At 37.3% G+C, this 23,077-nt stretch overlaps 1 protein-coding gene across 1 annotated transcript in view; it reads right to left on the bottom strand.

Annotated features, from left to right (window-relative positions):
- The window catches only part of DZANK1 (double zinc ribbon and ankyrin repeat domains 1), a 110,836-nt gene that overhangs the window by 81,940 nt on the left and 5,819 nt on the right, over positions 1-23,077 (bottom strand). Inside the window, exons 3-8 of the mRNA XM_027840442.1 lie at positions 14,317-14,470; positions 9,647-9,764; positions 7,977-8,070; positions 7,587-7,654; positions 4,098-4,183; positions 448-565 (exon numbers count right to left, since the gene is read on the bottom strand). Of these exons, the coding sequence (XP_027696243.1) occupies positions 448-565; positions 4,098-4,183; positions 7,587-7,654; positions 7,977-8,070; positions 9,647-9,764; positions 14,317-14,470 (638 nt within the window). The remainder of the gene's footprint in view (positions 1-447; positions 566-4,097; positions 4,184-7,586; positions 7,655-7,976; positions 8,071-9,646; positions 9,765-14,316; positions 14,471-23,077) is intronic.

Genomic DNA, 23,077 nt, shown 5'->3' with positions numbered 1-23,077 from the left:
TGTTCAGGCAGAAGCTAGAAGATTACTTGTCAGGGATGTTATAGAATAAATGCATGTATTAGATAAGAGGTTGGGGTAGATGACTTGTAAAGTGCCTTTCCAATTCTAAGCTTTTATGACCGCTGAATATTTTTCTTCATTATATTTATTTTATGAATTAAAAGCTACACTAAGCAGGAACATCTTCTCTTTCAGTAATATTATGATGAAGGATGCTTGAGACAAAATTGATATTTCAAATCTTTTCACCACCTAAGACCAACAAACAAACAGGAAAAAGAAATACCCAACATGCAATAAGAAACACGAACACTAAAATGGTTCCAAAAACAGGTTTTTCTAACCTAAAATATAAGAAAACTATAGTTTCTTAGTATTAAGTTATGTAGTTGGCTGATACTGTCTATAAAGGGTGAATAAATAAAAGATTGTTTTAGGTTTTCTCACCTGAGCACCTTCTGGGGGTGGAGGGCGTTGACCAAACACTGGTGGAACAGGAGTGCCACATTCTTGACAGAAAAGAGTGAAAGGGTCGCACAGGCGAGTACTTAAACAATTTGTACACCTAAAAAACAAGGGTTTGTTAATTGAATGTATCTTATCATTCAACGTTAAGAATATGAAAAAATAAGCAGCCATGGTCATAAGATACTTTTAAAATGTTTATGACTAAATCTATAACCTCTTCCAAGCTTTATAATTGTGCATTCAAAATAGATATAGGGAGATTAAGGTGTTCATTGGCCAAAACATCAGACCAAAGCACTGAGGCTTATATGCAAACAGATATATATAAAGAAGACAAGAATACGGACTAGTAGGATGGAGAACATTGACCTCACCTCCTTAATCTACCTTTCATTCTAACTCAAATTAATTTGTAGCTAAGCCACAGAGGATCTTGAGAATATGTAAGATTGCCCAAATCCATTAGATAGTAACCTGTAAGAAAAGTTTTTGATTTCTGCCCCAGATAGGAAAAAAAAAAGACCTAGACTGGAGGCATGATGCCTGGCTTTTGTTAGCTGGCTATGGTGGTTATAAGCAAAAAACTGTCAGGCAGTCCTTATTAGAGGAAGGTTCTAGCTACTATGTCCTAGCATGCTGAAGCCTGGCCTACCTTTAAGAGATAAGCCCACAAGACAGGATGAATGAGCAATGCCTAGGAGAGAGATGCTAAGATTAGCAGACAGCAACACCACTGGAGATTGCACAGTGAGACCATCAGGAGCCACATTCAGTGAAAAAGGTAGGGGGAAGATTAAGAGTACAAGTGGACTGAGTAGCCCTGGAGAAGAGAAAGGCCACCTCTTCACAGACTAAAGGAGGAGGGTTTTGAAATGCAGAACAGGTGAGAAGAGGGAGCTTGTAATAGATAGCAATTATATTCTTAGTTCAATAGGAGGGCCACCCGCACTCTGGCTGCTCTCTTCATCCCCACCAGAGTCTCTTTGTACCCTGGTCTTCAGTAGGTGAGCTTTCACCTTATTCTGCCCAGAACCAGGTCCCCTTGTCACTTTACAGCTATTTCCAGACCATGCCACTCTGGTATTCTCTACCCCCCTCTATTATATCATGGCCTCTTGTCCCTGAGACATTGGGTTCTGACAAGTGAGCTTTTTTGCCTTCCAGCCATTTTCAAATCACTTTGCTTAATGTGTATTCTCTCTTTCCCCTTCCAGTTTCCCTTTATGTACTGTCTTACTCTCTTAGAATACAAGTTTCTTGAGAGCAGGGATTGTTTTCTTACTTGTATTTGTATGCCCACTGCTTAGCATAATGCCCCCAGTCTAGATCTGGCATTATTTTTTTCCTATCTGGGGCAGAAATCAAAGACTTTTCTTACAGACAACTATCTAATGGATTTGGGCAATCTTACATATTCTCATAGTAAGTGCTTAATAAATTTTTTATCATTCATTAATTCATTCACAGCCTCTCTAGGCCTCAGTTTCCTAATATGTAAAATGAGCAATTGGCAAGTCTCATTGATTTTTTAGAAGCTCATGTCCATGGGTTCAGTGTCAAAGAAACAGTGATGGGTCCTGGTCTAGAAGCCACCACAAGCACCTGAAAACTTAATTTCTTCCCAATCAACCCACCCTGGGTCTGTCCATTCTGCCAGGATTCTTAGACCCATGTAGCATTGAAAATGAAGGTAGAGGTTTCATTCAACCCTATATCTATGAGGAGAGGAGATTGGACTACATGAGAAAATTGTAGAGTACATTCAATTTTCTGAAAAGTATTTAGTGCACTAAAGACCATCCTCTTAACTCCATTGTTTTCCAGCCATGATATGTGGCTACAAACTATGTCATACCACTGTCTCAGAAAAATTATCCTGTGTAATTCTTGCCTGTTTCTCTTTCCATAAATCCCATATTAGGAGATCATGGATCTAGAGAGGCCCACCCTTGGGTTATTTTCCTATGTATCACTCTAGCACTAAATGCTAGAGTCACATAGAACAAGGAGGTATGCTATCAATCAATTAAAAATCAATGAGTAAGAGCCTATGTACAACATACCAGACACTGTTCTAGAAATTGGGGATACAAATACAATAAATGAAACAATCGGTCCTTTGGCTTACAGTCTAACAGGAGAAACAACAGGGGAGTACACAGGTATATGCAGACTAAATTCAAAGCCATTAAATAGTAGTTTGATGGAGAGGCCAGTCACATGCAAGGGGGATCAGGTACGGTTCAAGGAGAAGATGCTGTATCTTAAAGAAAGGAAGAAAGGGATCTCCAAAGTGAAGGGGGATTGGGAATATATCCCAGGCATGGGAGGCAGCCAGAACAGAGGCACAGGGAGGAAAGACAGAGGGTCACATGTCAGGCACAGAAGGAAGACCTTTGGCTGGGTTACAGAGTGCAGTAAAGGGAGTAATGAACAATGAGGATAGAAATAAAAGGTGGGGAAAGGTTGTGAAGGACTTCAAAAGGCAAACAGAGGAGTTTATAGTTCATTCTAGAGGCCATGAGAAGTCAATGGAGTTTGAGGACAGTGACAGTCAGAAATGATTGACTAGGTCTTCTTATAACATAAAAAGATACAACTCGAAGAAACAGAGAAACACATATTTTTTTTTCTCCAGATGAGTATGTATTTTGTTATTAACTATAAAAAGAATAATACTTAACTTATTAGGACAAAACTTGTTTTGCAGAAAATTAAAAATGAGTTTATTGGAACATGGCATTTTTTCTCAAAGTGAAATCACTAACCAAACATCCATTATTAAAATTCCTCTTCTTATCTATTAGGATTCCCATTATTATAAATTTATGGACATATGTTATAATTTAAGTTTATAAAAGTATAATCCCTTCAAAGTAAAAAAAGTAGATAAAACCTTTAAAATGCTTTAGTTCCCCAGTATTAACAGAATGAAACATATATTTTGGACATGAGTGATACAGGAATTTATTTTGCTTGACTATGCATATTTGTTACAAGTTTTTTTGAAATTTTTTTTAATTGGGAGGAGGTGGGAGTGAAAATAAATTGTGAAAAAGATAGACTGGAAGCTCCTTGAGGTCAGGGGCTGTCTTTGCTTTTGTATTTTTATTCCTGGGGTTTTGCATAGTGCTTGGCACATAGTAAGTTCTTGTAGAATGATTTTTCATTCAGTATAAAAAAAAGAAAGAATTTAAGCACTAAGTAGGAGCACTAAGTATGGGCAGCTAGTGGGTGTCATGGTGCATAGAGTGCCAGGCCTGGAGTCAGGAAGACTCATCTTCCTGAGTTCCTAGCAGGCCTCAGATACTTACTAGCTGTGCAACCCTGGGCTTGTCACTTCACCCTGTTTGCCTCATTTTCCTCATCTATAAAATGAGTTGAACAAGGAAATGGCAAACCACTCCAGTACCTCTGCTAAGAAAACCCCAAATGGGGTCATAAAGAGTCGGACATGACTGAAAAACAACTGAATGACTACAAAGAATCTTTTGTGGCTGAGGCAGTTATTTAAAACTATAATAAGTGGAAGCATCATGAAATAATGTTTTTGGTGTGTCTTTCCCTCAAGTTTGTCACTGTCCTTTGCCATTGTTGAAAGCTAAGAAGAAAGAGAAAGCTCTACTTACTTGAAAAAGTTTGTTGCTTTGTTAATTCTCTGGACCTGGGCACTGGTCAGCCTTTTCTGGCCATTCACACACTGTGAATCAGTATGCTAAACAAATAGAGAAGTTTACTTATTGTTTTAGCATAACACTATGAAGACAGGCTGAAAGCAAAATTTCATTATATCCTCTCATGTAAAAAAAAGTCCAGGAGTTATAAAAAATCTTAGCCCCAAACTCCAAGTAGATCTTTAGAACATTTAACTAGAGTTTAATTGCAAATACAATGTCTATATTTGAGGAAGAGATTTTACAATTTTTAAAAAATACTTTTTGACCCAGAGATCCCACTACTAGGCCTGTACGCTAAGAAGGGCAATTGCAGAAATAAAGGCCTCGTCTATACTAAAATATTCTTAGGAGCCTTTTTTGTGGTAGTAAAAAACTAGAAACAAAGAATGTATTGCAGGGAAAGCTGAACAAAACAGATATAATCCAGTATAATTGGGTAACAAGAAATGATAAATATGTAGGATTCAGAGAAACATGAGAAGATGTATGAAATGATGCAGACTGAAGCAAACAGAAGCAGGGAACAATGTGGTTATTGACTGATGTACGTGATAAGAATATCAAAAGGAAGCTGAACTCCAAGTAACTATAAAGCCCACTCTTGTGCCAGAAAAGAGATAATGGACCAAAGTGTTCTCCTCTTATCAGAGAGATGGAGATTATAGGCAGAATGTTATACATGTTATCAGACATAGTCTGGTATTATATTAGGTGTTTTTATTTAACTGTTTTTTTCTTTGTTCCAGGGAAAGGTTCAGCATTGGTGGAGTGGGGGTAGGAGGCAGTGATATAGGTAGAAATCAATGTTATAAATTAATATAACAGACTTTTTAATAAAATGCCTTCAATTAACTAGCTAGCAGCTTAGTATTAAAACGCTTTACCAATATCTGTTTTTTTCAGAGATAGTATCCTAAAGAAATTTAGGAAACAAATCAACATGAAGCACCTCAACTCATTGCTACTCTCTGGAAATACAGTGTTCTAGTTTCCTGGTGCTTCTGTGTCATCCCTAGTCATGGCTCATACATTCTGGCTTAGACATAACCATGTCTCTTTGGCAGCTGCTAAAATGCATCGGTGTGTTATTAGAACCAATTTGCCAAAGTATAACTCGGTAGGCCCGTGTTTGAGGAAGACTGGAGAAAACCTTTCATTGACCTGAAGAACATCAGTGGGAAAAATAACTTTTGCCACAGACCCTGGCCTCTCACATTCCTACCACTTGGACTTGGAGTGTTCTTTTCATTGTGTTGCTTTGATTTGGTTTTTTGGACATCACTTTGTTATATTGATTATTTTTAGGTAATAGCTCTGCCAAAGACCTGCCAGGTAAGGTAAGTCTTATAGATATGCAGAAGGAAAATAGATGTCTCTAGACCTGAAACAGGCAATTATCCCATGTGAAAAATGAAGACATGAGAAATGAGATATAATGTAAGATGTCACATGTGAGAAGAAAGACAGATGGTCCCCTAGGTCTGAAGTACACTCTAATGATCACAGGGCATCAAAGTTTGTTCTCTGACAGCATGTCTGCACTGTCTTGAGTAGTCCTGAGCTCACAGGTACACACAAGAGATCATTTTAGGTCATCTGAATAGGAAATACTAGTCTAAGTATGTTCTCACTACAACTAGGGAGAGAGTAAGAAAGTTAGGGCTGTCAGAGTGTGCTTACACCTTAGAGACTTAGATTATTATTATTTTTTTTTTTACTTAGATTATTGTTTTGAAAAGTACAGAAACCTACACTAATGTCCCCTTCCAATGCCTCACTGTGGCATAATGGTTATAAGGTTATGCCACAGTGTAAGCTCTAGAAGATCCTACCAAGCTGCAAAGGGTTTTAGTACAAGTTTGGTGATGGACTCCATATGTCTGTTATCTCCAGATGTGGCTCCCTAGGTGATAGTGCCTCATCGCCAGTCTGGCCACAAGTGCGTAAAGAATTTTTGTTATTGTTAGCTTTTTTTTTTTTCAACAGAAATAGAATTTTTGTTTCCTCAGAAAAGAACATTTAGTGATGGTGTCCTTGATGAATAAGGGTAACCACTCATCTTTTGCAGTTCAATAACAGTAACAAAAACAACAATAAGAATATCTCAGATGATCAAGTAGAAAAGCAGGGTCATTCCAGATAACTGGAGCCATTGTTGACTGAGTAAATAATATAATGACTAGTAGGGGAAATAAGTTAACATTTAGCATGGAAATGGTCATTCTATTTCAATGAATTAGGTAAAAAAGCTACAATTATGTAGTCTTCAAAAACGATAGCATAATGATATAGTTCTTTATCTGATTTATAGAGAATATTACAGCTTGATACAGAGGGAGAAAAAACATAATTGACATGGAATCAGTTAAAATTAAAAGATAAGATACTTACCCTCCCCTCCCCCCCCATCCCCATGCCCAACATGCCTAGAAAAGAATATATCATTTGGCTAAAGGAATGAAGAAAAAGTCCAGGGATGCTTAAGTTTCTGAAAATGGAAGTGCATGAAGGTTTTGAACACATTTCAAAGACATTCCACTAAGTCATAAAGAAGCTGTGTTCCATATCCATGGAGGCAATACTCACACCAGGCAAAATCACAGATCCTTGAAGAACCCAAAGAGAGAAAAGCACAAATGTTCACAGCAAAATTCAGTAATAATTAGTGCTGGGAGGACAATATACCATTAATGTTATAAGCTTTCTTCATTACAATTAGATAACTACATGTCATTAGATAGGAACACGATTAGATTGTTTGGCAGGTGGATACTTTTGAATTACTTAAGTATGAATTACAGACTAATTTTAATGAAGTACAATTTATTACTTTCAAGTATATACAATTCATTTCGATAAACATTAATTACTCACTGTGTACTAGGCGCTATTCTAAGCAATGGAGATAGAAAGAAAAAAAACAAAGTCATCCCTGGCCACAGGAGCTTGCACTCCCCTAAAATGAAAATATATTACATAACAGATATCCTTAAGAGACTTGTTTAAAAGAATATGTAAGGATGATTTGTTTAAAAAAAAGCATATTAATTATAAATGTTGCTTACAAAGTATATAAGAGAAAAGGCTGTCTTCTTAAGCACTTTATGCAATCCTTTAAAAACATTTTTTGCACTATTAATTTGTATTCTCTATGGAAAAAAAGCCTTGTATTACACATAGTAGGTATTTAATAAATATTTAACTGAACTAAACTATGTTGTTATGTAAAGGCAAACTTCATAAAAGGCCCTGAGTAATCATAACAAACTGCAAATTAGCAGAGTCTGAATTAATAAAGTATAGCTGTGTATCCAAATCTTGGGTATAGGAAAATACTTTACAACAGTGATTGTACTATTTAAAATATCTGACATGTGAAGTACTATAAACCGTTAACGTAATAGGAAATTTAAAAATTAGAACCAAAAATATTTCTTTTACCTGGGATTGATAATTGGATTGCGTAAAAACTGGTTCTTCTTGGCAAGATGGGGTTTCCATTGGACTTTCTGGGGAAAGACAGATTCACAAAGATTTATTTTCAGTTCTAGCCTCTCCTTTGAAGTCTAAAATGACAATACATCATTGTTTCATGAACAGTAATAATTATACATAACCACAAAATTATTTTTAATGAAGGACCATCACCATTATATCCTTTCTTTAAAATAGCAACTGTGAAAAAGTACAGTTCTGTGTGAATTTAAGTGTGTGACTCAAAATTAGAACTTTCTTTTCTGAGCATTATTCCCATGTTTGTTCACATGAGGAATGAATGAATTACTCTGGCTTTGAAATGCTAGATCTAGTCTTAAATATATCATATCATACCTTGGCATTTAACTCCAGCATTACAACCAGGTTTATTTTCAACATTTATATCTCTTTCTTCAAGCTTTGTTGCAAAAATTTCACTTTTCAATTCCTAAGAATAAAAAGATTATACATCAATAATTCTGTTGTACCTATTTAACACTGTACTATATAAAATTAAAAGTAACTATAGGAAAAGAATAATAGTTAAAACCTGCTACTTGAAATTATCTAAGGCAATTTATATAGAATAACTTTAAAAAACAGTTTTAAATTTCACTATATCATACCAACTATATGAAACCCAGAGATTTATATTAATTATACCAAGTCATGAAGACAGTAGGGCAGGGCAGAACAAGAAGAATAAGGACTAGCTGTCAACAAGACCAATGTGGTAGACAGCTAGACATAAAGCCAAGATGCCACAAAGAGTAGGGGTAGAGAAAACAATTAGTATAGACCAAGGGTTATTAATCTGTGATGCACAAACCCCCAAGGGGTCTGTAGATAGGTTTTAGAGGGTCTGTTAATTTGGATGGAAAAAAAAATTACATCTTTATTTTCACTAATGAATATAGTCAACAAAGAGCATTCTGAGAAGGGGTTCATTAAGGCTTCACTGGACTGCCAAAATCAGTGGTGTCAAACTTAAATAGAAATAGGGGCCACTAATCCATATATAAGGTTCCCTGTGGGCCACATTTTGATGTAGTTTTAAAATGTAATGTTATCTATATTTTTTAAAATATTATTTATTTTGTTAAATATTGCTCAATTACATTTTAATTTGGTTTGGGTTGCATTAAGAAGTGTCATGGGCCACATGTTAGTTATTCCAGAGAGAAATCACAAAGTTAGAGTCTGAGTTATCAGGTTAATTAGGGTGCACCTGCTTTATGGACAGATCTATATCAAATGATAAGATATCAGTCACAATGTCTAGACTCTGATCTCTGTTTGGTCCTCCAGATGGGGCCTGAATCTTGACCTTGACAATACACTTGGACTTTGCTTCTCCTTGTGCCCCTGCTCCTGATCTGGATTTCTAAAGACTGACCTAATACGTGCCACACTGACAACCAAAGACAAGAGTTGTCTGCCCTCTGTCTTGGTTTTAAGGATCTTTCATGGTATAAACAGATAAGTCCCAGATAGTGTGCTGCTATCCAGAATGAGAGAAGACAAGGCATTTGTGATTCTAGATTGAAGCAAAGGCAGCAGGCTTTTGAGGAAGTCAACTAGGTCTTCAGAGTTTGACTTCCTATAAAGAATAATTATCAACAAAAATTTTCTAAGTAGAATATTTTGGTTAGAGTATAAGTTGGGTGTAGGTGAGTAGTGAGAGGTGAAGCTGCAAAAGTAGTCTGGACCCACAGCAAGGAAGACTTTGAATGCCAGGCTTAGTCATTTGGACTTAATTGTTTATGTGATGAGGAATGTATTTGAACTGGGAAACAATATCAAGTGATATTGTAAGGAGATCAATATAGGGGTTGGTATTCCAGGTGGATTGGAGGAAAAAGAGTAGAAGGGACACCAGTTAGGAAAATATTACAGTATAAAACATATAGTAATAAAAGTCAGATTTATGCTGCTGACATTAGGAATAGAAAGAAATTGACAGATTAAAATGAAGTTGTAAAGGAAAAAATAAGGACTTGGAGACTACCTTTATTATAACTTGCCTGATTTTCAAAGTTTTTGAGAAGATTTTCATCACTGTCTTCTTGAAAAGAAGTCACACTTGTTGGCTCATAGTCTACCTGAAATATCTTTGTTACGATGCCACTTTCCCTGCAGTCTCTGAAAATTAATAAACAAAAAGTTTTCTATAACAGAGAGGCAGAAAAGACATTTGCAGTAATGCAATAATAGTAAAATTATCAATGAACATTTTTAGTTCAACTACTCAATTATTGAAACACAATGACAAAATGGAAATATTGTATGGATTAATTTCTGCTTTCTCTTCTTACCATTTACTTATGGTCAAGTGAAAATATCAATATCCTATAGCCTATTTTATCACCAAATATTAGGTGGCCTATATCTATATCATTCACACTATATCATGAAAATTCATTCTTTTGACTAAAATTATCATCCAATGTGATTCAACAAGGTTTTTTTTTCTACCCAGACCAAGCAAAACAGGGATCCTTCAAAGTAAGGGTTATATAAATGAGCATATGGTTTAATTGGATCATTTTAATATCAGCATCAATATTTTAGCTATGGTTAAATCTGAGGCCTCTAATTTCTACATGTAAACATTGTGTAGAGTAACAACAATATTGTAATGATGATCACTATGAAAAACTTAGCTACTCTGAGCAATATAATGATCCAAGATAATTCCAAAAGACCTATGATGAAAAATGCTATGATAGATATGATGAAAGATAAATGAAATATTTTGATAGAGATGTTAATACAGTATCTCAAGAGAGAAAATAGTATCTTCTAACCAGAAAATAAATCGCTAGTTCTTGAAGTGTTTGGTAAAAATCTGAGTAAAGTCTATTAAAACTATGTCACATTTATCTATTATCATGCCTTTTTATTTACCTATGTGACATTTAAAAGTCTAACTCAAGAGAGCATTTAAAGCTACTTAGTAATGTAGTTCAAACAAATTTTTTTTAATCTTTCTTTTCTTTTCTGTAACATTCATTTTATTAAAATGTTGAATTCCAAATTCTCTCCCTCCCTCCTGCCCCAACCCCACCCACTGAGAAAGCAAGCAATATATCAATTATACATGTGAAATCATGCAAAACATTTCCATACTAGCCATGTTATGAAAAATAAAAAATAAAAAATAAAAAGCAAGAAACAAAGAAAATTTAAAAAAATATGCTTCAATATGATCTCCATTCATACCTCCTCTCTCTGGAGGTAGATAGCATTTTTCATCATAGGTCTTTTGGAATTGTCTTGGATCATTATATTGATCAGAGTAGCTAAGTTTTTCATTGTGATCATCATTACAATATTGCTGTTACTGTACACAATGTCAAACAAATATTTCTAGATATGTTCCATGACCTTCTCTTAGGCTCTAGTCAGATGCCCTGCTACTTGGGACCCTGGCTCCAATCCTAGGGGAAGAATTAGGCAACAACCACCACATAGAAACTCAAAGGAATTAGTCTCTGTTCTGTTCCCTAGTTCCCAGATTATAGCACCAAAAGAAAAAAGAAACCTTAGGTTTTCATCCAATGTGATTCTTCTTTGAGATATTCAGAGAAACATATCAAGACACTTGAACTGATAACAGAGTGAAGTGAATAGAACCCAAAAAATAATATACATAATGACTACCATGATATAAATAAAAAAACAAGATGAAAAAGGTAAAATCAGATTAATTAGAATAAGTAATCCAGGTCCGGGAAGACAATCATGAGACAATGCCTCCCTCCTCTGGGTAGATATGTAAGGGACAACCAGGTGGAATGCCACATCTTCGGAGAGTGGTCTTTTTAACAGTTGGTTTTGCTTCACTACTTGTCTTTACAATCAGGAGGGGAGAAGAAGCAGAAAATGACTACTGTATAAGAAATAAAAGATATCAATAAAGATTTTAAAATCAATAAAATACATTACCCAAACAGCCTGACTGATACAACATAGTGAACTTTGTAATTAAGTTAGAAATGGGAAAAACCTGGACAATTAAAGAGTCAAAACTGCCTGGGATGAATTGACATTACTGAGTGAGAAGGTGGTTTAGTCCATGGAAAACAATCTATAAATCCTAGCTGACCCACTTGAAGAGTTAAAGTATTTAGTATTTTGTATTCTACTTTTGAAATTCTCAGGTATCAGCTATCTTGAAAGATTAACATTGTATTAAACAATTCCCCAAAAATACACCTCACAGGTAGACCAGCAGGAGGAGTATGAAAGGCACTTTTCAGGTCTATATTCTCTAGGGATTCAGACAGGTAATCGTGCAGCATTGTGCTTGAAACCTAGACGGTGCCATAAATGATGACAAACCTGTCTTGTAGGATACAATGATGTATCACTGCCATGTCACTTAATCAGCCCCGCAATTGATTCTTCTTTCAGAAAACATAATAGTGAAAGTTTCTAAGTTTAATAAAATGAGGCTTTATGTGAAAATAAGAAAAAGTTATTGGGTAGGAAGGGGAAGAAAGGATACCAATGAAATAACTAATATCACGTGTAATTGGGGTTTGGCACATGCCAAGACCCACTATGATAGCGTCATCCACATGGAAGACTCTAAGGAGCTGCCTACAGGAGGCTGGATAATCTGTGCTGGCCTACCACATGGCTGGGAGCAGTCTTTCTCCATTGGCTGAAAAGTCTTTGTCTTGCCTTTAACATGGTCTGACTCAGCACATGCGTGTGGCTTTTGCTGCATGTCTGAGGAAGGAGGTGAAGTGGAAAGATCTCAGCACCTCCTCTCCCACTGAAGCCTTATGGCCTGAGAAACAGCTCTGGGTCTTTGGCTTTCTTCAGTTTCTTTTCTGAGCTAGCTCAGGAACATGAGCTACAGGGATCAGGAGGTCCATGAATCCAGGCCAGATACTACAGCCAGTCCAGCAGCAAACAATCTGAGGAGCAAGGGGTCCAGTGACTTCATCCTAGCAGAAACTGGCACTGCCAGCTTTGAACTTGATCTTGGTGAGACCAAGGCTATGTAGAAACTTAGCTAAATTATAAGCCTGTTGTTGTATGGTCATTTTTTCAGTCCTGTCTGACCCTTCATGTCTTCCTGACTATAGGCCACTTTACCACCTAGCTGCTCCAATTATGAGCCTAATTAACTAAACTACTCTAGGTGGTATGGAGGGGGATCATGTCCCCAAGGAACTGGGGAGAAATGTTTGTACATTTGTTCTTAACATATCTTTGAAGTAAATATCCCATTGTATAATCTGATGGTAAATGGTTAAATAGAACTGGGGAGTCACTGGGCCCCTAAAAATTAGGGGAACACAGCCAATAGTATGTTTGAGCCAATGACAGAGAAAAGAGACCCTCCCCTAACCTTTTCAGTGTGAAAAGTAATAGATCTGGCCTTGAGAGAGTGGGGGGCAGTCAACTGTATTACACAAAGCATCCAACGTCCAGCAGAACGTAAGCTCCTAGAAGGCAGAGATTATTTTTCTTCTTATGCTTATGCTTTATATACAGTAGACACTTAATAAGTGTTAAATTAATTCAATGGACGTATGTTGAATATGGTAGCACATACTGTAATAAGTCTAAGACACAGAAAAATAAATCCAGCAGTAAAAAAAATAAAAAAGTTTTAGAAGTAGTAAACTGAAACCTGAGCCTTGGAACATAAGGAAATTAACCATAAAAATATATTATTTCCATGGGAAAAATTGATCAGGCCTATCATTACATAATAATGGCTATCTCCTTCTCCCTACCTGCCTTCAAGCTTCCATGATCCTGGGCTCCAGCTTCTACCTCTAATCAGAACTTTAAGCTCCATCCAGAGATCCTAGGCTACTGATTGGTGAACATTTAGTAATTCCAGCTCAGACTCAGCCCCATCGTGCTCTTTCCCAGCCATCATAATGCCATGATGTGCTACAAATATTCTTCTTGCTCAGTCCTTGGTTGGGCTCTGAGACAGAGATAGGGGCAGGATCTATGATTTCACCGGTGTAGAGAAGAGCTGTCAAAAATGTAATCCACAGGCCACATGTGGCCCACAACAAACCTGAGTGCAGCCTAAACTATATTAAAATGTAACTGGGAAATGTTTAACAAAATAAATAAAACTATAATAAAAGCAGAGATAATATTACATTTTAAAACTAGTCAATATATTGCCTACAGGCATTGTACTCACACACGGTTTGGTGGTCACTTCTTTTTGAGTTTGATACCACTGGTGAAGAGAACTTCCTCAACCAATGCAGACTGGAACCTTCTCTGCAACTTATAGTCTTAGTGAGATGCCTAGAGCAGTGAGGGGTTAAATGACTTGCCCAAGTTAACTAAGTGTAAGACTGGGGCAGAATTTGAACTCAAGTCTTTCTGGCTTTGACACTGGTTCCAGAGCTCTGGAAACAGGAATCAAATCAACATTACTATTCCTACAAAGGAAATGTCAACTAATTACCCTAATACTCCAATGATCATCTCTGTGACTTCCTCATCAAAAGACTCTTCCTCGGTCACCCCTCCCCTATGCAAGTTGTCTTCCCTTATTAGAACATAACCTTTTTGAGGTCAGCTACTGTTTTGCTTGCTTACATTTATATCCACAACATTTAGTACAGTGCCTTATACAAAGAAAGCACTTAATCAATGTTTATTCAGTCATAGTAATTTTTCAAGACATTTAGTGCTAACTTACTTTGACACTGCCATAGCTTTAACTTGTATTTTTCCATCAGGAAGAGTGATTGGTCCTATATACTTCAAAGTGCTATTTTCACCATATCCTTTTCTCTTTAATAATTCAGGTCTGCTGCCATCCAAGGTGTAATATATGTTGACATCTGTGGTGTCTGGAGGTCATAAATAAAACAAATGTGATAAATAACACAAGAGTCAGCAAAAATAATCCATAAAGAGTAATAAATTGTTACTGAAGGTTTTTTTTACTCATTTGTTATAAAGGCTATGGGAAACTTTTGGGGCAGCTAGGTGGCTAAATAAGTAGAATACCAGACATGGAGGCAGGAAGACTCATCTTCCTGATTTCAAATCTGGCCTCAGACACTGACTAGCTATGTGACCCTAGGCAAGTCACTTAACTCCGATTGCCTAGCCCCCTCCAAAAAAAAAAAACAAGAAAGAAAGAAAGAAAGAAAGAAAGAAAGAGAAAGAAACTTCAAATGGGGTCATGAGGAATAGAACACAACTGAAATGACTGAACAACAACAGGGAAATGTTTTGCATGATTTCACATGTATAATAAGTGTCATATTGCTTGCTTTCTCAACAGGTAGGGAGGGGCTGGAGAGAGGGAGAGAATTTGGAACTCAAATTTTAAAAAATGAATTCTAAAAAATAAACATTTAAAAAAAAACCTCTAAGCTAAAATTTAAGCTCAGGTCAAGAGCTACTTGCTGCTAGTCAACATGCTGATGGATTCACAAAAAGGGACTTAAGCAGTCATCCTCACCCCGAGGATCAACACTAAGCTCACTCTTCTGCTTTCAAAGTCCTCTTTGTATTTGAGGGAGAGGGAGATCTGACACCATCAACCTTTATCAAGTGCCATTCTATTCAGAAGGAGGGTACAAAGAACAATAAAAGATGAGTCTGGGCATAATCTCTAACAAGTATGATTGTCAAAAAACATCAATGGTGCACCAAGACCCTTTGGAAGCACCATGTTTGTGATCACAAAACTAGGCCAGGAGGGTGATAGGATTATTATAGTCTTACGAAGGCAGTCTCTAAACTCCTTTTTCCTAATGGACCCAACAGTGCTTCTCTTTCATTCTACCCCTCTGTAAGTAACTTAAATGCAATTAATTGGTAATATCCCTCAGAATTTAGATAGTTCTGGTGCCTCTCAGAACTCACCTATCTATCTTTTCTCTACTGTAACCCATGTGTGAACTACAGGAGCTCAGTGACTTCCCCTTTTTACTGATAACACTTATCTGAATATTTCAGCTCTCCCTTGAAAAACTTCAGTGTTGGTCTCTGAAGCTCCCATACTGAGGCTTAAGTGACTAGTTTATTGGAATGCATGGCTGTTAGACTTTAAAGGTATATAGAAATGGGTAACAAAATTTCTCTCTAAACAAGTTAGTAGAAAAAAAACTCTTTTAGTAAATGACTAGACAATAGGATTCCTCAAATGACTAGGTAAATGAAAATTGCCTTTTAAAGCATATGATAATAAACCAAGTTGTTTAAAAACACACACATACAAAAGAATACTTCTACTCTCTATAGCTGTAAAAGGTATATGATCTGCTTCTCTTCTACTTTTTAAAATATGATCTTAAATACTAAGATCATATATCCACTCAGACTGTACTGTAGAATATGGTGTAAGAAGTCAGCATGAACCTGATTTCTTCCAGTGCCTGTTCTCAAAGAGGTCAGTCAGAAACAACATGCAAACAACTACATACAAATGAGCTATATACAGGATAATTGGAGATAATCAATAGAAAGAATACAGTGGCATTAAAAGGGATCAGGAATAAAAATGAGATTTTAGCTGAGGCTTGAAGGAAGCTAGGGATGCCAGCAGGTAGAGATGAGGAGGATGAATATTTCAGGCATGATGAAGTAAATGAAAAAGCCCATAGTCTGGTGAGGAGACTGGAAATATGTGTTCTCTTACTGCCTTCTCTTACGTTACTACCTGTGTAACGTTGGGCAAGTCATCTAACCTTCTAAGCCTCACTTTCCTCATCTGTAAAGTAAAGGATTTGGACTATTTGGCTTCTAACATCCTGGATAACTCTAGATCCATGATCCTAGGATCTTGGGTATCAGCTCCCTGCTAGCTAATTTTATTCCGTTATTTCCGATACAAAGGTCATTTTCCTTGGCAGACAAAACAGAATTGAGTTGCTCTTCCTTCTGTTATCAGTCATCATCATCCCATCTGCCCCAAGAAAAGGTCCTGTCCATTCTTTGATCCTCCTTTTTCTCCCAATACAGCTTTTAAAAGAGACCATTTTAATTGTTCTTGGCTTCACTCTCCAGCCTCAACTCATTCTGAACTTGAGCTCTCTGGACATTATTGATCAATCAACAAGTATCTATAAAGCTTGCTGCGCTAGGTGCTAGTTAACACAAGCACAAAAATGAAAAAAAAAATCTCTAATAGCAAGCAGTTCACATTGTTATCAGGGAGACAAGTACACATGTCAATACAAAGTAAACTAATATAAATAAATACAGAGTATACACACACACAGTAGGTAAACACAAAGTAGCCAGCAGATAAGGGGTGGGGGGGGTAGATAAAGAAAGGCACTAGCATCTGAGGTGAATCAGGAAAGATTTCATCTAGAAGACGGTTCTTGAGCTACGTCTTTTTTTAATTTTTAAATTTTTTTAGTTTTAGGCAATTGGGGTTAAGTGACTTGCCCAGGGTCACACAGCTAGTGTCAAGTGTTTGGTCTAAGGCCAGATTTGAACTCAGGTCCTACTGACTTCAGGGCCAGTGCTCTATCCACTGTGCCACCTAGCTGCCCCCTTGAGCTATGTCTTTAAGGACAAGAAGGATTCTGCGAGGCGGAAGTAAGGAGAAAGTGCATTTCAGGCACTGGAGACTGACAGGACAAAGGTAGGACATGGGAGATGAGATCTTGTTCATGATAAACAGAGAGAAGTTCACTATGGCTGGTTCGCAGGTGGAGGGAGTAAAGTCCAATGAGGCTAGAAATACAGGTTGAGGCCAGCTTTAGAAGCGAAATAGCAGAGTTTATATTTGATCCTAAAAGCAATAGGAAGCCACTGGAGTTGACTGAGGGGAAAGTCACATGGTCAGATCTGTGTTTAAGGAAAATTACTTTGACAGCAGTGTGGAGTACAAGAAGAAATTTGAGGCAAAGAGACCAAAGAGACTTGCAAAAGTCTAGGCAAGAGGAGACAAAATCCGAACCAAGGTGACAGCTGTAATGAGCAGAGAGAAAGTGTCAGATGGGGAAGGTGTTATGAAGGTAGAAAAGTCAAGCTTTGGCAACTGATTGGAAATGTGGGGTTAGGGAGAGTGAGGCATCCAAGATAATGCTGATGTAATGAACCAAGGAAACTGGAAGAATGTTGATACCTTTTACAGAAATAGGGAAGTTTAAAAGAGAGGAGGGCTTTGGAGGAAAAAAAATTACTTCAGTTTTTGACATGTTGAGTTTGACTTATCTCCAGGATATGCAGTTTAAAATACACAATAGACAACAGATGATGTGGAACTGAAACTCAGGGAGAAGACTGGATACAGATAGATAGATCCAGAAGTCAAGGGAATGAAGATAACAGTTGAATTCATGGGAGCTAATGAGGTTATCAAGAAAGAATGTATTGAAGGAAAAGAGAAGATGGCATAGAACCTTGCGGAACACCCACAGGGTTTTGGGGTTGGGATATGGATGATGAGCTAGAAAAGAAGATTGAGAAGAATAGGTCACACAGGTAGGAGGAGAACCAGGAAAGGGTAGTCCCATGAAAACTCAGAGAGGGGAGAACATCTAGTAGAAGCTGACCCACAGTGTCAAATGCAGCAGATAGGTGGCGAAGGATGAGGACTGAGAAAAGACCATTGGATTTGGCAATTAGGAGCTCATTGGTAACTTTGGAGAGAGCCTGCACACAACAAATACTGGGTGGTCCGTTGGTCCTCCTACTCTCCGCTGACAGCAGAGACAGCTTCTGACTCATTTTCTTCCTCCAACTCAACCCAGGGCAAATAGCTCTCCCTCACTTGGCTTCCTACACCCCAAAAATGACCAACTATGAGCATGGCAGTGAAAGGACAGTTGTTGGTATAAGTAGACTTCAGCCTAGGCTTTGGGCCTTTAATTTCCTTTTCTTTGCTTTCCTTCCATAAGCATAGGTGATAAAGCAGCAAGGGAGAGGGGGAGTTAACCAGTCTCCAAAGAAGCCTTGTGATTGCAAGAGTTCTGATTGTCAGAGCTGATGGGCAGCAAAATGAGCATTCTGCAACTACTCTCTGTTTGAGGAGAAGCATGAACAGGAGGAAGACACAGACTTTGAGAGAGACAATACGGAGTTAAGGTGAAACACGAGGCTTATTTCATGGTTCTGAAAACTGCTTCACATTTTTGGTCATTTTTGATGGTTTTAAGTATCAACCTTCCAGGAAAGTATAACAGTATTATAAGTAACTGCTTCTTATGGAAGTTTTTGTCAATGAAAGCATCTGGGTCTTATGTGTATTAAGTACTTATTTTGAGTAGAAGAAATAAATAATTGTCCTATACCTGATCTACATGATCCAGAGTACCTTTGTCCCTTTTGGGGAGACTTAATACATAAGCTAAACCTAAGTTTTAAGTAATTTGTCATCAGACTCTGGAATGGAGGTGTAAAAAGGCCAATAGTTAAGAGTAAGAATGTAACCCCTCTCTTTAAAAGCCAGACATCCTCAGGACTTAATCCAAGTATCTTGCATATATGAATTCAGAGCTTGCTGTCCTTTGACAGAGAGAAAGAGGGCAAGCACAGCAGCCCCAATGGACCCAGCAGTAGTTTTTCTGGTTACATTTAAAAGCTGAATTCATTGTTTTATTTGGACTGGGGAATGTCAGCTCATCAAGATTACAGCATATGCCAATGTTCTATCAAAGAAAAGTAAATAAGAAGCCAAAAAAACTTTCTTGACATTGAAGACAAAACATTCAAATGGGGGGAGGGGAAGGAGAATGATTTGGGGGGAACAAAATCTCTTGAAAATAAATGTAAAAAGACTTCTTTAAACACACACACACACACACACACAAAACATGTATCAGGATAACAATATTTTAAAGACAAGTAACTTTGAAAGGCTTAAGGAACTTTCATCAATACAATGACCAAACACAATTTCAAAGGACTCATGATGCAAAATACTACCCAAAAAGAGGATGGATTCAGAATGCAGATTTTTTTTTTTAGGACATGGCTAATATGACAATTTGTTTTGTTTGACTATATGTGTTTGTAACAGGTTTTTTTTTTCTTCTACTTTCTCAGTGACTGGGAAGGAATATGTAGGAGGGAGAGAATCAAAGCTGAAAATAAAAAATCATTTGTGAAGGCATTTATTACTTTTCAAATTAGTCAGCAAGAAACCATTTAAAAAATAATTTTTTTTAAAAGAAACTGATCTGTGTCCCAGTTCTATGTCTTATAGTCACTGCTTTAACTCCACAAATAGAAAAATTAGGAAATGAAGGAGGCACATTAAGGTTCTTCAATTTTTGTAATTTTTATTATTTTGTATATTTTGTATGGTCTACATGTATTTATCTAATATATCTTACTTTAGTGATAAAATAACTGTTATGGCTTACTCAAAAATTTCATACATGTATACATTAGGCAGCGAGGTAACAACACAGGAGATACAGTCCTAGGCCTGGAGTCAGGAAGACCTGAGTTCACTACTCTTTGAGTCAACAACTATCAACTCTATTTAATTGTACTATTGTCTAGCCCAGATCTCAGTTTTTTTCCACAAGAATGGCATGACTTTGACAAATGCTTTCCCAAAATCTAGTTAAACGGTAATACAGCATTCTCTTGATCTCCCAGTTTAATAATCTAGTCAAAAAAGGAAATAAAGTTCATCTTTATGGCCTCAAAGTTAATCTAATATGACCTCTTCTTGATGAAGCCATCCTGGCTCTTTGTCATCACTGCATCCTTTTCAAAATATATTTTTTTTAGGGGGTAGAGAGGTGGCGAAGTGGATAGAGTACTGGCCCTGAAGTCAGGAGGACCTGAGTTCAAATCTGGCCTCAGACACATAACACTTACTAGCTGTGTGACTTTGGGTAAGTCACTTAACCCCAATTGCCTCACGAAAAAAAAATATATATATATTTTTACCAAGAAAATAAATAAAAGCCAGACAAACCTACCTACGCAAAATTAAAATCAACTTTGGTAGGTTTCAGTGTAATAAATAGCCCATAACTTGCATATTTGCCCTTCTGCCTTCTCCCCCTGCCCAACCTCCCACCCTGACTCTTCATATATAGCATGCTTCTGAGTGAAGGACTTTAAAAAATTTTGTTCCTAAGATTTTATTATGTTGATATGTTTTATCTTTGGTTATGTCATCTTTGGCTAATTGTTGGTAGCTTAGTCATTAAGCAGATTAAGCATCTGCAACACTGGTCCTAAAACACTAACTACTATACTCTATTTTTTCTTTCCTTTGTGGCTAAACACCTTGAAAAGGCCTCCACTTTCTCTCCTCTTACTCTTTAACTCCTTAAAATCAGGTTTACAACTTTATCATTCCACTGAAACTGCTCTCTCCAATGTATCAACGATCTCTTACTTTCCAAATACAATGGCCTTTTCTCAATTATTATTCTTGACCATCCTTCAACCTTTACACTGTTAATCACCTTCACATCCCAATACTCCCTTCTCTCTAGGTTTTTGGGACACCCTTTTTCTTGGTTCTTTTCCTTTCTTAGGTTCCTTTGCTGAATCCCAATTCAGATCACACCTTCTAATTGTCGGTGTCCCTCAGGGTTCTCTCTGGTACCCTCTTCTCTTCTCCCTTTATACTACTTCACTTGGTGATCTCATTAGTTCCCATAGATTTAACTGCCATCTCAAAGTTGAAGAGTCTCAAATCTACTCATCTTGACCTAACCCCTATGCTGACCTCCAATCTTGCATCTTCAACTGCCACTCAGACATCTCAAATGGAATGTCTAGTAGACCTCTTAAACTAAACATGTCCAAAACAGAACTCTTTCCCCCCAAACCCTCCCCCTCTCCTACCTTCCCTGTAGGTGTAGAAGGCATCATCATCCTCCCAGTCCCTCAGGCTCACAACATAAGAATCTTTCTCAACTATTCACTATCTCTCACTATCCATATCCAATCTGTTGCCAAGGCCTTTTACTTCTGCAACATCTCTCAAATATCACCCTTCCCCCTTCTGTCCTCTGACACTACCATCATTCTAGTATAAATACTATCACCTCATGCCAGGACTATTGTAATAACCTGCTGGTGGGTCTGCCTGCCTCAAGTCTCTTTTCAACTTCAATCCATCCTCCATTCAGCCACAAAAGTGATTTTCCTGAAGTGCAGGTCTAACCAGGTTACTAATTCCCTCCTTCCCACCCTTCTACTCTCTTCCATATAAACTCTGTGGCTCCCTATTGCCTCTAGGATCAAATTCAAAACCCTCGGTTTGGTATTCAAAGCCCTTCATAACTAAGCCCCCTCCTACCTTTCCAGTCTTCTTATACCTTATTACCTGACACATACTCTTTGATCCAGTGATTCTGGACTCCCGGCTGTTCCATGAACAGGACACTACATCTCTTGACTCTGGGTATTTTCTCTGGCTATACGCCATGCCTGAACACTCTCCCTCCTCATCCCCACCTATTAGTTTCCCTGATTTCCTTTAAGTCCCCAACTAAAATCTCATCTTCTCCAGGAAGCTTTTCCCAACCCCTCCTAGTGCCTTCCCTCATCTCCTATTTATCTTACATATGTAATACTCGTTTGGTTATTATCTCCTCCATCAGACTGTGAGCTCCCTGTGGGCATAAACTATCTTTTGTCTCTTTTTATATCCCCAGAACTTAGCACAGTGCTTGGCACATAACAGATACTTAATGTTTATTGCTTGGTAATAGAAGAGTTTGAGGTAAAACTTGCAACAATTGCTATGGAGGCCCACAGTCAGTAATAATGTTTGTTAAGTGATCAATACCTTTTTTCATATTCACCTTGGGCTTATAATTTCTCACCAAGCTATATCTCTCCAAGGAGAATCTTCTGAACTTCCAAGTCTTTAAGATCAGGTCACTTGGCCACTGATCCCCAAGTCAAGCAACATGGCTTGCTCCTTTCCTATAGTGAGTGGAAGTGCTTTCTTTTCTACATTTTTTATAATTTCTTTAATAACACTTTCTAAAACTTTGCCAGAAAGACAAAGTATCTAAAATCAGGGAAGTGATACTCTTGCTATATACTCTGTTCAAATCAGACCACATCTGAAATATTTTGAATAGCTCTGAGTGATACATTTTAGGAAACACATTCATAAGCTTCCGCTCACAAGAGGCTAGTGAGGGGAAAGGAGCTAGTCTATAGAACTAACAGAAGGAGTTGGGGATGTTTAGCCTAATGAAAAGAGAAGTTCACAGGAATATGGTAATTATGTTCAAGTATTTGAAAGTGTGTCACTTGTAAGAGATATTAGACTTGTTCTTTTTAGTTCCAGAGGTCAGAACTAGGAGCAGTATGCAAAAATACAGATACCATATAAAAATGTCATCTTCATATAAGAAAAAAATGTCCTAATAATTAGCAGTATTTAAAAGTGAAATGGGCTGCCTCAGGAAATAGTTGATTTAGGGATGATGGTAGAGGTCTCTTCTAACTCTGAGATTCTGTGCTTCTCTGTGATGAAGAGGTGGCCTTTCCTTCCAAGG

The sequence above is a fragment of the Vombatus ursinus genome, unplaced genomic scaffold (genome assembly GCF_900497805.2).
Source record: "Vombatus ursinus unplaced genomic scaffold, bare-nosed wombat genome assembly UNPS02014841.1, whole genome shotgun sequence".
NCBI lineage: Eukaryota > Metazoa > Chordata > Mammalia > Diprotodontia > Vombatidae > Vombatus > Vombatus ursinus.
This window is presented reverse-complemented; position numbering and strand designations above follow the sequence as displayed.